This window comes from Eretmochelys imbricata, chromosome 4, assembly GCF_965152235.1.
Source record: "Eretmochelys imbricata isolate rEreImb1 chromosome 4, rEreImb1.hap1, whole genome shotgun sequence".
Classification (NCBI taxonomy): Eukaryota; Metazoa; Chordata; order Testudines; family Cheloniidae; genus Eretmochelys; species Eretmochelys imbricata.
Window position 1 is genome coordinate 18,112,113 of NC_135575.1, and position 15,140 is coordinate 18,127,252.

A 15,140-nucleotide genomic window follows, 5' to 3' on the forward strand; every position below is an offset into this window, starting at 1 on the left:
ACCTGTCTTCCACATCTGGCTTCTGGCAGTCAGAAGTTTAGGACTGCCCTGAGCATGGGGTTGCATGCCTGACCATCTTGGCTAATAGGCCTATTTTCCATTTATAGGCCTATCTTCCATGAACATATTTAGTCCTTTTATGAACCCAATTATACTTTTGGCATTCACAACATCACCTGGCAGTGAGTTACACAGGTTAAATTGTGTGAAAAAGTACTTCTTTTAGTTTTAAACCAGCTGCATATTAATTTCCTTGCGTGACCCCGAGGTTTTTGTATTGTCTGAAAGGGTCAATAACATTTTCTTGCTCACACCACTAAGGATTTTATAGACCTCTAAGTGTGATTACACTTTTTTCTGTGTCAGCTAGTTCTTCTAGTCTATGCAGGCTCTTAAAACACTTTCATCACCATAGTAGATGGGCTTCCCCTGACCTTGGCTAAGTTTTTTCTCTCATTCACTGCAGGTTGAAAGTTTCACAACCCTTTTTTCCTTTCCTGCAAACAATTATGGAAAACGATGCCAGTTTTTGACCAGCTCCACCCAGGAGCCAGAAATGTCCTGTTCACTGGTGCTTGGATGTGCCAGCAGCTGGGATTGAAAGGAAGAGAGGGCTGTTGCCGCCAAGAATAACTATGCCTGCTGGGCCTGTCCTAAGCTTTGGCTGGGGACACTGCTTAATTTGTGCCAGGGCTTGACAGGGCAGATCCCTGGCACCTCTAGGCTTGGCAGTTCATAGCCCCGCTGGGCTTGCTCCATCAGTTATGAATGTAAAAAAAAAAAAAAAATGCCTGTGCCCCAGTACCTCTTTCATTACAAATTAAGTATTGGCTGGGGAAGGGCTGCTCTCCCCCTGGCCTAGAGGCAGGGCCATTCCCGCGCGCGCGCGCCGGCCTCCCCGGGGGCTGGGACCCCTGCTCCTCCAGCGTTCGAAACGGTCGTTCCCCCCTCTAACGGCAGGCGGGATCCACCACCAACGTCCTAAACAACGGCCGAGGCTCTCAAAGGGCGGTGCGAGCGCTGCCTTCCTCCCCACGTGCCGGCCAGGCCTGGCGACCTCACTTCCGGCCGCGGGGCGGGGGAGTGGGCGGAACCGGGGGAGTGCGCATGCGCCGCTGACCGCACACAGCCCAGGCGAGGCGGCTGGTCCCTTGCAGGTCCCTGAGTGCTCGCCTCGGCGCTGCTGCTGCGGCTGGGCGCAAAGTCCGCGCCGGGCAGGGCAGCGCGGGGTCCCCCCCTGGCCCTGCAGGAGCAAAGGGGGCGCAGCTGGGCCCGGCGCTTCCCACCCCCCCACTCCCCCCGGCCGCGGTGCCGCTGCCCGGCGGGCGAGTGAGCGGGGCGGGGGCAGCTCCCCGCGGGCGGAATGTGAGGCTCGCAGCCCGGCTCCTGCCAGCGGCGAGCGGTTCCCCGGGCAGCGCGTCCCCTCCCCCACCCCCGGGCACCCCTCGCTGCGGGGCCGGGCACTGCCCGCGCTTCTCCGGCTGCGTCCCCGTCCCCAGCCCGCCGCTCGCCATGAAGAAGTTCTCCCGCATGCCCAAGGCCGAGGGGAGCGGCGGCGGCGGCGGCGGGACGACGTGCGCTGGCTCCGGCGGCGCGGGCGGCGCGGGCGCCGCGGGCCGGGTGCTCGCTGTGGGACGGCACCAGGTCACCCTGGAGGATCTGCTGGCGGAAGGTAACGGGTGCAGGCCCCGGGCCGTGGGGGTGGGCAGTGCCAGGGCAAAGCCCCCGCCGCCTCGGTGGAGATGCCCCGGGGGCGATCGGCGGGTCAGGGCGGCTCAGCCCCCATCCCGCTCGCGTTCCCAGGGCCACGAGTGCCAGCCCATGCCCCTGCGGGAGGGAATCGGGGCTGGGAGGCAGGAGCCCTGCAGAGTCCGTGAACGGGGCTCCCGTAGACCGACTAAAAAGTTGGGGACAGAAGGAGAGAGGTCTTCCCTTTGCGCCCCCACTCTGGGCTAGAAGCCGGAGACCTTTGGATCGCCCCTTTTTTCTCCTCCCCCCGGCACTGGCTCTCCTTCCCAGACTCTAAATAGCTGCATACACATTATAAACCGGTTAGGGTTTTTTGTTTTTTAAATGATTGGCTGGTGCATTGGCCTCATTATAGGGTTTACTTAGTTTCCTGGCATATTGTCACCAGTAAACCATTATGAAATTGCCTAGCAAGTGGCATGCTGCTGTTGGATCTGATGATTCATTGGGTCAGATCAAATGGTGTTTCAGAGAATGTGTGTAGTGTACAGTAACCAATGCCAGAGAACGGACTTGTATAAGATTTTTGTCCTGTTTGCTAAGTAATTCTAAATGAAGCTCATATTAAGGCCTAACTTCTGGAATTCAACAGACTTGTACTTGGATCAGCAATGAATGTGTGGTGTTTGCAGCTTTTTATGCAGTAGGACTCCTGTCTTTCCCCTTGCAACAATATTTGATTAATTACTCCATCATTAGTATGCTGCTTGTATTGTTAAACCGCCAATTGACATTGCAGTGAACTTATGTTGGACAACAAAAGCTCTGAATGGGCAATATTTGGTCATTTATGCTATGCATTTTAGTAAACTAAATAACATAGGTTATCTTGACTGGTATCCGCTTTGGGTTCTTATTGTGGGAGTAACCAGTATAGTTCTTATCCCTTAGCTAAATTTTTATGTATACTCTACGCTATGAAGACTACTGTAAAATTCACTTCTCGGGTGGTTGGACATAAGGCCAGTTTTGTATTTAGAATACTCCTATGCAGTGTGGTATTCTTGCAAAATTAGAAAACGGTAAAGTGAATAAAACTATGTTAATCTTTGTCGGAGAAAGAAAAGGAGTATTTGTGGCACCTTAGAGACTAACCAGTTTATTTGAGCATAAGCTTTCGTGAGCTACAGCTCACTTCATCGGATGCATCCTGTGGAAAATACAGAAGATGTTTTTATACACACAAACCATGAAAAAATGGGTGTTTATCACTACAAAAGGTTTTCTCTCCCCCCACCCCTCTCTCCTGCTGGTAATAGCTTATGTAAAGTGATCGCTCTCCTTACAATGTGTATGATAATCAAGGTGGGCCATTTCCAGCACAAATCCAGGTTTTCTCCCCCCCCGCCCCCCAAACCCATTCTCCTGTTGTCAGAGAGTAGACTTATGTGCATATGCATGCTGGCCAATTTTCATGGTTTATTTATAACTCTCAACCCAAGTACTGTGTGCAATTGTGTAGGTTTGCATGTTCTCATTACCCCTTGCATATATTTATTAAACTGCTATTAATGTCAAACAAAGAACGTTTATAGGTTCTAAATTGATTTCCTTATTTCAAAGTGAGAGAATTGGTAAATGGCTAAAGCATTGCAGATACTGATAGTAGATCTGAGTACTGTTTATCCCGTGCTATTGAAAAATGATTGCAACGGGAGTATGTTATTGTGGAATTTTCATTTTTTCAAACGTATGTGGGATTCTGGGAATCCTCTTTAGAACCTTGAAAGATCTATTGAAAAATATGAATTCTAAGGAAGAACTTGCCTACCCTGACTTTTAGTGCCCTCTGAAAGGGACACTGTCATCTTGAGATCTTTTTGATTTAAAAATATGAAATGAATAGTTTGTTACTGCATCTTTTTTAGCTTTTGTGCAAATTTTTCTGTAATAATTTCCTATTAAAAAGGTTTCAAGTCAGCTATTAAATACCCACACAGAGGAATACTGACCATGCACTTCGCAGCACTTGATGCCAAAAGTAGAGTGGAATTTTCCCACCTCACCTTTCAATTAATATCTTTATCTATTGTAATGGATTTTTTTTAATCTTTCACACAGAAGTATTAGTTGACAGTATCTCTTTGGCTAAAATTGAATTAGTGTTCAATATTGAGAAGATGGGTAGTTTTGCTTTTGCAGTTTGGAAGTGAGCTCAGTACTCGTGCATTAGTTTTAGGCCACCAATTCCACAACTAGCAATGCAGGTGGACCCTTTTATGGAGCCTTAGCCCTGGTCTACACTGTGGGGTTAGGTTGAATTTAGCCTTGTTATGTCCATCTTAAAATGAACGCGTCTACACAACTAACCCCTTTCCGTCGACCTAAAGGGCTCTTTAATCGACTTCTGTACTTCTCCTCGGTGAGGGGCGGAGCACTAAAATCAACCTTGCAGGGTCGAATTTGGGGTAGTGCAGATGCAATTCGGCAGTATTGGCCTCCGGGAGCTATCCCAGAGTGCTCCAATGTGACCGCTTTGGACAGCACTTTGAACTCCAATGTACTAGCCAGGTACACAGGAAAAGCCCCAGGAAATTTTGAATTTAATTTCCTGTTTGGTTCGCGTGGCGAGCTCAGCAGCACAGGTGACCATGCAGTGCCCCCAGAATCGCAAACGAGCTCCAACAGGTACCGAAATGGAGACACTTGATCTGATTGCTGTATGGGGAGAAGAATCTGTGCAGGCCGAAATCTGATCAAAAAGAAGAAATGCTAAAGTATATGCCAAAATCGCACAGGGCATGGTGGAGAGAGGCTACAACAGGGACACGCAGCAGTGACGCGTGAAAGTTAAGGCGCTCAGGCAAGCCTACCAAAAGACAAAGGAGGCAAACAGTTGCTCAGGATCAGAGCCCCATACATGCCGCTTCTATCATCAGCTGCATGGCATTCTAGGGGGGGACCCCACCACTGCCCGTGGACACCTGCAAGGGGGGAGTTTCACGCAACAAGGAGGAGGATTTTGTGGAGAGGGAGGAGAATGCTCAGCAGGCAAGCAGTGAATCTGTTCTCCCTGGCAGCCAGGACCTTTTCATCACCCTGGAGCCAATACCCTCCCAAGGCGGGATCCCCAATCCTGAAGCCAGGGAAGGCTGCTCTGGTGAGTGCACATTTGTAACTACAGTACAGGGTTTAAAAGTAATAGTGTTTAATGTTTGTTTTGCTCTGAAGAGTTGGGATGCATTCGCCGCCAGTACAGCTACTGGAGAAGTCTGTTAATGTGTCTGGGGATGGAGTGGCAATCCTCCAGGGACATCTCCATGAAGCTCTCCTGGAGGTACTCTAAAAGCCTTTGCAGAAGGTTTCTGGGGAGGGCTGCCTTATTTCGTTCTCCACGGTAGGACACTTTACCACGCCAGGCCAGTAGCAAGTAGTCTGGAGTCATTGCAGCACAAAGCATGGCAGCGAATGGTCCTGGGTTTTGGTCGCATTCAAGCAACATTCGGTCTATATCTTTGTGTTAGCCTCAGGAGAGTGATATCATTCATGGTCACCTGGTTGAAATTGGGGAATTTTTGTAAGGGAACAGTAAAAGGACCCCATTCATGCTGGGTTGTTTGCGCTTGGCTAAAAGGGATCATCCATGAGAACAGCCACATGGCAGGGGGAGGGGTGAAGAGATCATTCCAGAGAATAGCCACGCGGTGGGGTGGAGGGAGGTGTGTGCTGCACATCCACCCAAAAACCGCAGCCCCTCCTTTTAAATGTGAAACCCAATTGGCATTACTTGCTATGGGAAAGGATGGCGCTGCAGTTTGAAACCATTCCCATGTGTTATGAAGGCGTAAGAAGCCAACCCTGTGTACCAAAAGGCTTACCATGGCTGCCTGGAAACCAAATTCTGTTGCTTCATACCGGCAGGCACTCAATATAAAAGGCAAAATGCGACCTTGTACCTAAAGCACATGTGCTGTCTGCTGTGAATTGCTTGATTCACTGTGGAAGAGTCTCCCTTTTGTTCTCAGAAATGTATCGTTTTAAATTTTACTCTCCCTTTTTATCTCCCCCCAGGTGCAAATGTTTCTATGCTCCCTCTATCATTTCCATTCCTGAGGTTATCGCAGATTAGAGGGTGAAAAAAACGCACTCGCAGTGACATGTTTTCCGAGCTCATGCAGTCGTCCCGCACTGATAAGGCACAGCTTAATGCATGAAGGCATTCAGTGGCAGAGGCCAGGAAAGCATTAAGTGAGCGCGAAGAGCAGAGGCAGGAGGTGATGCTGTGGCTAATAGGGGAGCAAACGGACATGATGAAGTGTCTGCTGGAGCTTCAGGAAAGCCAACAAGAGCACAGACCCCCGCTGCATCCATTGTATAACTGCCTGCCCTCCTCCCCAAGTTCCATATCTGCCTCACCCGGATGCCCAAGAACATGGGGGGGAGGCTCCGGGCACCCAGCCACTCCACTCCAGAGGATGGCCCAAGCAACAGAAGGCTGTCATTCACACAGTTTTGATTTTTAGTGTGGCTACAATAAGCAATGTGGCCTTGTCCTTCCCTCCTCCTGCGCCCCACCCAGGCTACCTTGTCAGTTATCTCACTTTTTTTTTAATTAATAAAGAAAGAATGCATGGTTTCAAAACAATAGTTACTTTATTTCCTTTGCCAGCTGTGATTGAAGGCGGGAGGGTGGTTGGCTTACAGGGAATTAAAATCCACAAAGGGGGCGGGTTTGCAGCAAGGAGAAACACACAACTCTCACGTCTGGCGAGTCATGAAACTGGTTTTCAAAGCCTTTCTGATGCGCAGCATACCTAGCTGTGCTCTTCTAATCGCCCTGGTGTCTGGCTGCTCAAAATCAGCCGCCAGGCAATTTGCCTCAACCTCCCACCCCGACATAACCGTCTCCCCCTTACTCTCACAGATATTATGGAGCACACAGCAAGCAGCAATAACAATGGGAATGTTGGTTGCACTGAGGTCTAACCTAGTCAGCAAACAGTGCCAGCAAGCTTTTAAACGTTCAAAGGCACGTTCTACCACCATTCTGCACTTGCTCAGCCTATAGTTGAACTGTTCCTTACTACTGTCCAGGGTGCCTGTGTATGGCTTCATGAGCCATGGGAGCAAGGGGTAGGCTGGGTCCCCAAGGATAACTATTGGTATTTCAACATCCCCAACGGTAATTTTCTGGTCTGCGAAGTAAGTTCCTTCTTGCAACTGCTCGAACAGCTCGGAGTTCCTAAAAATGCGAGCGTCATGCTCCTTTCCCAGCCATCCTACGTTGATGTCAGTGAAGCATCCCTTGTGATCCACCAGTGCTTGCAGCACCATTGAGAAATACCCCTTGCGGTTTACATACTGGTTAGCAAGGCTGTCCGGTGCCAAGATAGGGATATGTGTTCCGTCTATTGCCCCACCACAGTTAGGGTACCCCACTGCAACAAAGCCATCCAGTGCGACCTGCATGCACATTTCCCAGAGTCACTACCCTTGATAACAGAATGTCAGTGATTGCGTTGGCTACCTGGATCACAGCAGTCCCCACAGTAGACTTGCCCACTCCAAATTGATTCCCGACTGACCTGTAGCACAGTCAGGCATTGCAAGCTTCCACAGGGATATCGCCACTCGCTTCTCAACTGTCAGGGCAGCTCTCATCTTAGTATTCCTGCGCTTCAGGGTGGGGGAAAGCAATTCACAAAGTTCCAGGAAAGTGCGCTTACGCATGCGAAAGTTTCGCAGCCACTATGAATCATCCCATACCTGCAACACTATGTGGTCCCACCAGTCTGTGCTTGTTTGCCAGGTCCAGAATCAGCGTTCCACTTTATCAATCAGCCCCACTGCCACCATGATGTCCCAATTGCCACAGCCCATGCTTTCAGGAATGTCTGTGTCCACGTCCTCATCACAATCGTCCTCATGCTGGCGTCTCTTAGTCTGGTTCTGCACATACTCCAGGATAATGCGCAAGGTGTTTACAATGCTCACAACAGCGGCAGTGAGCTGAGTGGGCTCCATGCTTGCCGTGGTATGGCATCTGCACGGGTAACCCAGGAAAAAAGGTGCAAAACGATTGTCTGCTGTTGCTTTCACGGAGGGAGGGAGGTGCGACTGATGACATGTTCCCAAAACCACCTGTGACAATGTTTTTGCCCCATCAGGCAATGGGAGCTTAACCTAGAATTCCAATGGGCAGCGGGAACTGTGGGATAGCTACCCACAGTGCACCGCTCTGTAAGTCGATGCGAGCCACGGTACTGAGGACACACTCCCCCGACTTAATGTGCTTAGTGGGGACATACACAATCGACTGTATAAAATGGATTTCTAAAAATTGACTTCTATAAAATCGACCTAATTTCGTAGTGTAGACATACCCTTATTGAAGTCAATGGGGCTCAGTATAGGCATCTGCCTTTGCAAGGCTTGTTGCAGGATACAGTTTTCTTGGATTGTGTAGGGGTATGATTCTCTAATAGTTGAGGAGGTGACTTAAAATAGGCCTGTGGTAGAAAACAGGGAAATTGGATAGTGCTTTGCTCAGGCTTACATACTTAAGAGGACTGGTAATCTCATTTGTAAATTGTCAGTTAAGAAAAATATAAACTCTTATTTAAGGTGAATGATGTTAGGATACTACGTCAGCCTAAGGGTTGGAGAAAAGTAATGCGTGTGTAGCCTGTCCCTTTTGTTGGCAGCTATGTTATCAAGTAACTTCGCATTAGCCATAAAATATAAAGTTGTCTATCTTCTTTTGTTCTATGATTACATTAGAAAGCATTCAAGTCAAACTTACTGTTCAAGTTAGTTGATAATGTTCGATGTTTGTACTCAGCAACGATAGTTAGTGGCATTGTGAAGACATCTGCATCTGTAATCCTTCCACTGAAGCCAAAAGAAATGAAAGTGAAAATGTGGAATTAAAAATTAGCAGAGCTAAAATAAAATCTACTTGCGCAAGGGCCCGTAGGAACCTTTCATCGTGTTATGTACTTCTGCAAACTCTAAGGTTCTGTTTATCCTCTTTCCTGTAAAAAGCAAGTTTCTAGTCCTTATAGTTGTGAAGAAAATGTTCCTAATATGGTGTAGGGCAGGGGTTCTCAAACTGGGGGTCGGGACCCCTCAGGGGGTCGGGACCCCTCAGGGGGTCGGGACCTGTGAGCTTCCACCCTGAACCCCGATTTGCCTCCAGCATTTATAATGGTGTTAAATATATAAAAAAGTGTTTTTTATGTATGGGGGGGGGGGGTTGTACTCAGAGGCTTGCTGTGTGAAAAGGGTCACCAGTACAAAAGTCTGAGAACTCCTAGTGTAGGGTTCTCTTGCCTTTCTGAATGCAGGCATACCATCTCAGCCACTCTTGTCAGTTTTCACTGTAATTTAAATGCCGATGAAACTGATAAGAGGGAGACCAATTTAAAGTCAGTGCCTCTTGGGATGAGCATTGGAAGTGGTCAAGCACTGGAGCTGTCAATGGAGAGGATTCAAAAGAGATTTGGGGAGAGCTAAAGTAGTAGCTACAGGAGCCATGGAGACTGTAGTATGGGAGTTGGGGGAACAGGAAGAAAAGGCTGGCTGAGAGGAGCAGCAGGCAGAGGAGGTTTGGGGTGGAGGGTACCACATTGATCAGATCCGTACTAACTGGAGGCTATGAAAGATGGAGTCCTGGGGGGGGGTCCAGGGTAGCATCCTAGTGGGACTCCCAATGCCTTCACCTGTTGCAGTAACTGGAGGTGTGGGGACTGGCTTATCTGAGCATTATCTATTTGACAGCAACCTATTAGACCCCAGCCCTGTTTGTAGTCTCATTGTATTAGGAGATCTGGTATCTGTTTGTTGGACTTATTTGGCAAATATTTTTTTAATTCACCTAGGTCTACAGCGGGTCAAATACTGTTCAGCAAGCATTACTATTTTTGTTAAATCCTCTAGTCAGAATTAGGGGCACCATTGTGTTTGGTCCTGTATAAACCCACTGGAAGGTATATGGTCTATGCCTCAAAGAGCTTTTAGTCTAGGGCAACTGGAATTAATAAAATAGAAATTTATTTAAGAATTCATTGCAATTTGAATACACAGCTGTCTATTCTTCCAATTGAAATGGTGTGGAGTGGCCGTGTAGATATTTTCACCCCAGCTGATAGGCTTAGTTGTTGGATAAGTATGTGTTGGATAAACATTTCAAACTCTGAAAATTAATATTTCAGGTTGAGTGTTTAAAGGCTATTACAAAGGCAGGCCCTGATCCTATAGCTTGACTTCAGTTAGGCTCCATGTGAGTGGAGGATTGGTGCCCTGGAAGTGGCAAATTGGTATTTTAGAGGTTTACCTATACATAAATTGCTAGCATGCAGTAACGAATCTTCACTAGATTTGCCACTGTAATATACATGTCCTCACTGTAAAGAGGTACAGTGCCAAGGAGAGTACTGCCAGTCTTTCAGTGACTTGAATGGCTAGACTTCATAGCATTGCAAGTTTGTTTGGAATGGGATGGGTACCGGAATGAGAGAACAGCATCCATCTGCTGGAACACGATTCATGAGATCTAAAAGCATTGTTCTTTTCAGGGATGTTCTGGTCATGACACTTTGTGTCTGGTATAGTTTTCATAAATAAATTAGCAAAAACATGATCAATCTTACCGGAGAGAGAGAGAGAGAGAAATTTCTGTCCCGGGTGGAGCAAAATTACTTATTTCTGTGCGCACTGCCTGTTAGGTGGAGATGGAATTCTGAGACATACATCGTAAATATTGGATTAAGCAGAGTGGAACATTCACCCAGAAATATCTTCACTCGTAAATCAGCATGGTGGGTTGTTTGGTTTCTTTGTATCTGGAAACAGCAGTAAAGTTCTGTGTGGCTTCTCCGTAGGTCTGGACCCTAGATATGAGGTGATGAATGACTTCTCATAGTGCTGGGCAATGTTTCTCATTTATGCTTTCCCGCTGCGCCCCAGAATAGTGAGGGTGGCAGTGATACTGTTCCCACCCTCCCTGGCTGAAGAGGCTATGTTTGTCAGAACTGATTAACCTGGCATGGACCTTCCAGTGCCTCTCTCTCTCTCTCACAGTGGCGGTTTGCTATTGCAAAAAAACAATTTTCTAGGACCAGACAGTATAAAACGGGTAACTTTAACTGATCATTTCTCTCATGAATGCTAAAAAGAAGTCGTCAAATAACTTATTCTACTGAGTGGCGCAAAGTCCATAGTTTAATTACCGTATTAAACAATGAAACATACTTCTGAGTTCTTCCAGAAGGACTTTAAAGTGGTTGTATAAGAGAGTCCAAGCAAAAAGGTCAAGTCTCTCTGTTGTATAATGTTATAGTGTTCAAGAAAGAGAAGTTTTACACAAACACCAACGTTAAATGTTTCCTCTGGTCAACAGCCCTTTTTCCAGCCTCCAACAACATGCAGACTGAACTTTTAAGGTAGTGCTCCTTCTTATAGCAGTACCCGGCTCAAACTGCTGCAGAAGGTATCATTATACTTTCCACTAAAATATATCTCCTCATAATTAATCACTGCACTCAGACAAAATTTTGTGATGAGACCCAGTATTTTTAAAATTAAACAAGTAGTCCACTGGACAACCTTAACTCAGAATTAACCAAGTTCTGGGGTAGGTAACATATAATGTAGGTGGTTCTGGATGTCCATTTTTAAAAGATGGTCTCATTTGGTTCCCATTCTGGAGGCATACTGCTGTGAAAATCCTATTATAATGGATCTGTGCAACATAGCACAATGAAGAACAGGAAAAGCTACCAGCGCTTTCCTGAGTTTTTTTTCCTTTGAGTAATAAACTGTGGCTCACCATAAAGCTAAACAGATGATTTAGAAAAGCAGAGCTGAATTAATCTGAGTGTGGAAATTCTCAACTGGAGGGAACTTCAGGAGATGGTGGCAGAGATGGGTAGGCCTGGTTCTGCCTCCAAGCTGCAAGCCTGCTGAAGTGTCCATTGTGATGAATCTGTGGACTTTGTTACTTGAAAGGAAATTTTCATATATGCTTAGATAAATTTTTGTATTCTCTAGCTTTCAGTCTGAATCAAAATCTCAGTATTGACCATTCTTGTTCCTATAGGCAGAGGATGTGTTCACATCTGCTACTTCATTTTTACACCTTAATTAGGTAACTATATTAAATGGAAACTAAGGCCTGGTCTACACTACACAGTTAGGTTGACGTAAGGCAGCTTACGTTGACCTAATTATGTCAGTGTACACACTACAGCCGTGTCCTGCCAGTGTAAGTACCGTACCACACCGACATAATAACTCCACCTTCATGAGAGTCATAAAGCTTATGTCGATGTAATTAGGGCAGCGCAGTATCTCTGTAGACACTGTGTTACTTACATAAGCTGTTGGCTGCCATGCTGGAGCCTTGAAATTTGACAAGAAAGCTGGGATGCTACAGCCTGGCTGCCCCTGGTGCTCCGGAATATGGCTGTGCCCACCTGGCTCCCCACTCAGGGAAGCAAGAAGCCCGGGTGGCTCCTCTTCCCTGTCCCCCCCCCCACCGCACAGTGGGGAGCTGCACTGAGTTGAGAGCCATGGCTCTCAGCCCCTCCACACTGTCCATCTTCAGTTGGTGGAAGTGCTCCTTGTGAGGATGTGCACCTCTGACAGAAGTAGGGTAGTATGAACATCAGTAATTACTGAGGGGGCTGTAAGTTGACCTAACATAGGTTGACTTAAGTCTGTAGGGTAGACATGCCTTAGTAACTCTTTGCAAGCTTACATTTTGTTACACAGGCTTTCTTCAGCACTTCAGCAGTTAGGTCACATGTATCATGCTGCTCCTTGTATCTTCAAATAAAAATAAGAATCCTTTCTGTTGGGAGTCTAGAAAGCTTTAGATATTCAAATGCTTATGGACTATTCTGTTTGCTCAGGAAAAAGTAGTCCAGAAAAAATCAAGACTTCTTGTAAGTTTAGAGAGACAGTTAGCTTTCCAAACTGCTGGTTTGTTTAAGGGCTTTGCAAAACATAATATGAATTAAACTTTGTTGAGAAAGGTTAAATACACAACTCAGAACTGGTGCTGCCCCTAAACACAACTATGCTGTGCTAATACAGGAGAGCTAAAAAATGGAACTGACTTCTCTCTTTTGTCCAAGCTAAGTTACCTCAAAAAAATTAAATAGCAAAATTGGTGAAAAGGAAATAGATTTAAAAACATTTCAGACTTAAGGGTGATGATAATATAAACTTTAATTTTCTGTGTCTTGTCTGTTTATAGAATAAAACATTATTGTGACTGTGAAAGAACATAAAATATTTGATCTAGTTATTTTTATTTGAAGTCACAGCTTTGAAATAAGTAAAATATTCCAAATGGAGGACTGAGGAAACTATACAACCTAATAAGAAAAGGAGTACTAGTGGCACCTTAGAGACTAACCAATTGATTTGAGCATAAGCTTTCGTGAGCTACAGCTCACTTCATCGGATGCATTTCATTCGTGATCTGTAGCTCACGAAAGCTTATGCTCAAATAAATTGGTTAGTCTCTAAGGTGCCACTAGTACTTCTTTTCTTTTTGCGAATATAGACTAACACGGCTGCTACTCTGAAACCTATACAACCTAAATGTTCTTTCATGCATTCCCCTTCTCTCCTCTGCACCCAGCGCCACTCCACATGTACAAACTAAGTTTCTATATGAAATTCAGTGAGTTTTATGTCAATAGCATGTGGGGCAGGAGGTGAAGGGTTAAAGGAACTTTTGATCTTGGAGTTATGTAAGGCAGGAAAATAGGCTGTTGAGTACTAAAAGGTATTCTAGGGTTTTAACTTCATCAACACTTCTGATAGACTAGCTCTAGTAATAGCAATATGAAGTGAGATTAACATTTTGCTTTCTACAGGATGCAGCTGTGTTCAAATACATTTTCTTTAAAAACAGGAAGTGCCTATGGGTAGATGTGTGTAATTCTTGATTTGTCTTTCCCATATGTTAATGATGCATAACTGATAGTGTATTGAGTAGAGGAAGGCTTCGTTTTAACTCAGTGTAGTGGTACTGGGTACAAAATAAGAAAAAATGTTATGGCTCCCTCCTTAGCATTTCATTTTCACTGAAAAGTGTTTCATTTTGGTGGAATAATAAAATTAGTAACTAGTATATTTTGTTTACTAACTCAGTATACTTTAACTGACTTTGATGTATCCTAAATTAGAATAAGATTTTAACACTTTTACCCATCTACTTCACAGGGCTATTAGGATCAGCTCTATTATATAGATGGGGAAACTGAGGAAGGGAGGATGAAAAAATTCCCTAGGGCTGGAGAGGGGTGTCTGCATCAGATCAAGGATAAAAATTCAGGAATTCCTGAGTTTTAGTCTAATTCTTCTCTTTTCATATTATTAGTGCTCAATCATTCCCTAGACAATTATTTCCACATTTTAGTGTGTATTATAATTTATTTTCACATTTCCCACTTTATTGTCTAAACTCAGTTTGATGTAAAAGAGAAACTAAATATATTTTCTGTGTATGCCTAATTGTAGTTGGATATTGGTTTAAATTAGCAGAAGGAGAAACCCACGTACATGGTAGTTTAGTAGCTCTGAAAGCTTTTTTGTAAAATAGTGCTCAAGAATCAGACTATTGTTAACTAACAGTTTTTCTTTGGGAGATGTTTTATGCTTAGCTTGATGTAAATTTTTCATAATTTTTCCCACCAGTCAAATCTTGATAGATTCTATTTGCAAACACTTTTTGTTTTACATTTCATAAATGTTGCTTTGGCGATATTCACATTAATACAGTTTGACATTACTATTAATTTATATTATGGTAGTACCTACGAACTCTAGTCAATGGTGAGGGTTCCATTGTGCTAGGCAGTGCACAGATGAGTAACAAAGAAGACTGTTCTTTCTCCAGAGAGCTTAGCGTAGGGTTAAAATTTTCAAAAGGGACTTGCGCACTTAGGTGTTTTTGAAAATTTTACCCTAATCGTGAGAAAGCAATAGGTGGACAAAATAAACAGAATGGGGTGGGAGTGGGTGGGAAGATGAGGATAAATTGAAAAGATAGTGAAAGCATGGTTTTGATGAAATCAGAAGTATCTTAAAATTTTATGTTTTTAGTGTATCATAGAAACACAAACAAATTAAGATCAGTGTTAGAAGATTTATTTGGCTGTGTATCCTCTTGTCGTTCAACAAACTTACCCTGCATATCTTTTGTTTAAAATGGAGTAACAGTAACTTTAACTGACATGGATTGTAGTTAGTGTGCACGAAGCTGGTGTGTGAATCTGCAGCACACTAGCTTGCGACACACTAACTTGTTTTGTGGACCTTGCTACTGTGCATTAAAAGTTCTGTAGTGCACTTTGATATGCTGCTGGAACATATGCAGTTAGCGTGCAGCAAGCTAATGCACTGTACATTCCCACCCCGGCTTGTCATGCACCAAG

The 15,140-nt window shown here is 45.1% G+C and overlaps 1 protein-coding gene across 2 annotated transcripts in view; it reads left to right on the plus strand.

The window, feature by feature from the left end:
* The first annotated feature begins 1,121 nt into the window (after positions 1–1,121).
* Positions 1,122–15,140, plus strand: part of BMP2K (BMP2 inducible kinase) — a 105,888-nt gene continuing 91,869 nt past the window's right edge. For both annotated transcript variants that reach the window (XM_077814925.1, XM_077814926.1), the window contains exon 1: positions 1,122–1,672. In XM_077814925.1, the coding sequence (XP_077671051.1) occupies positions 1,513–1,672 (160 nt within the window). In that variant the 5' untranslated portion in view covers positions 1,122–1,512. The remainder of the gene's footprint in view (positions 1,673–15,140) is intronic.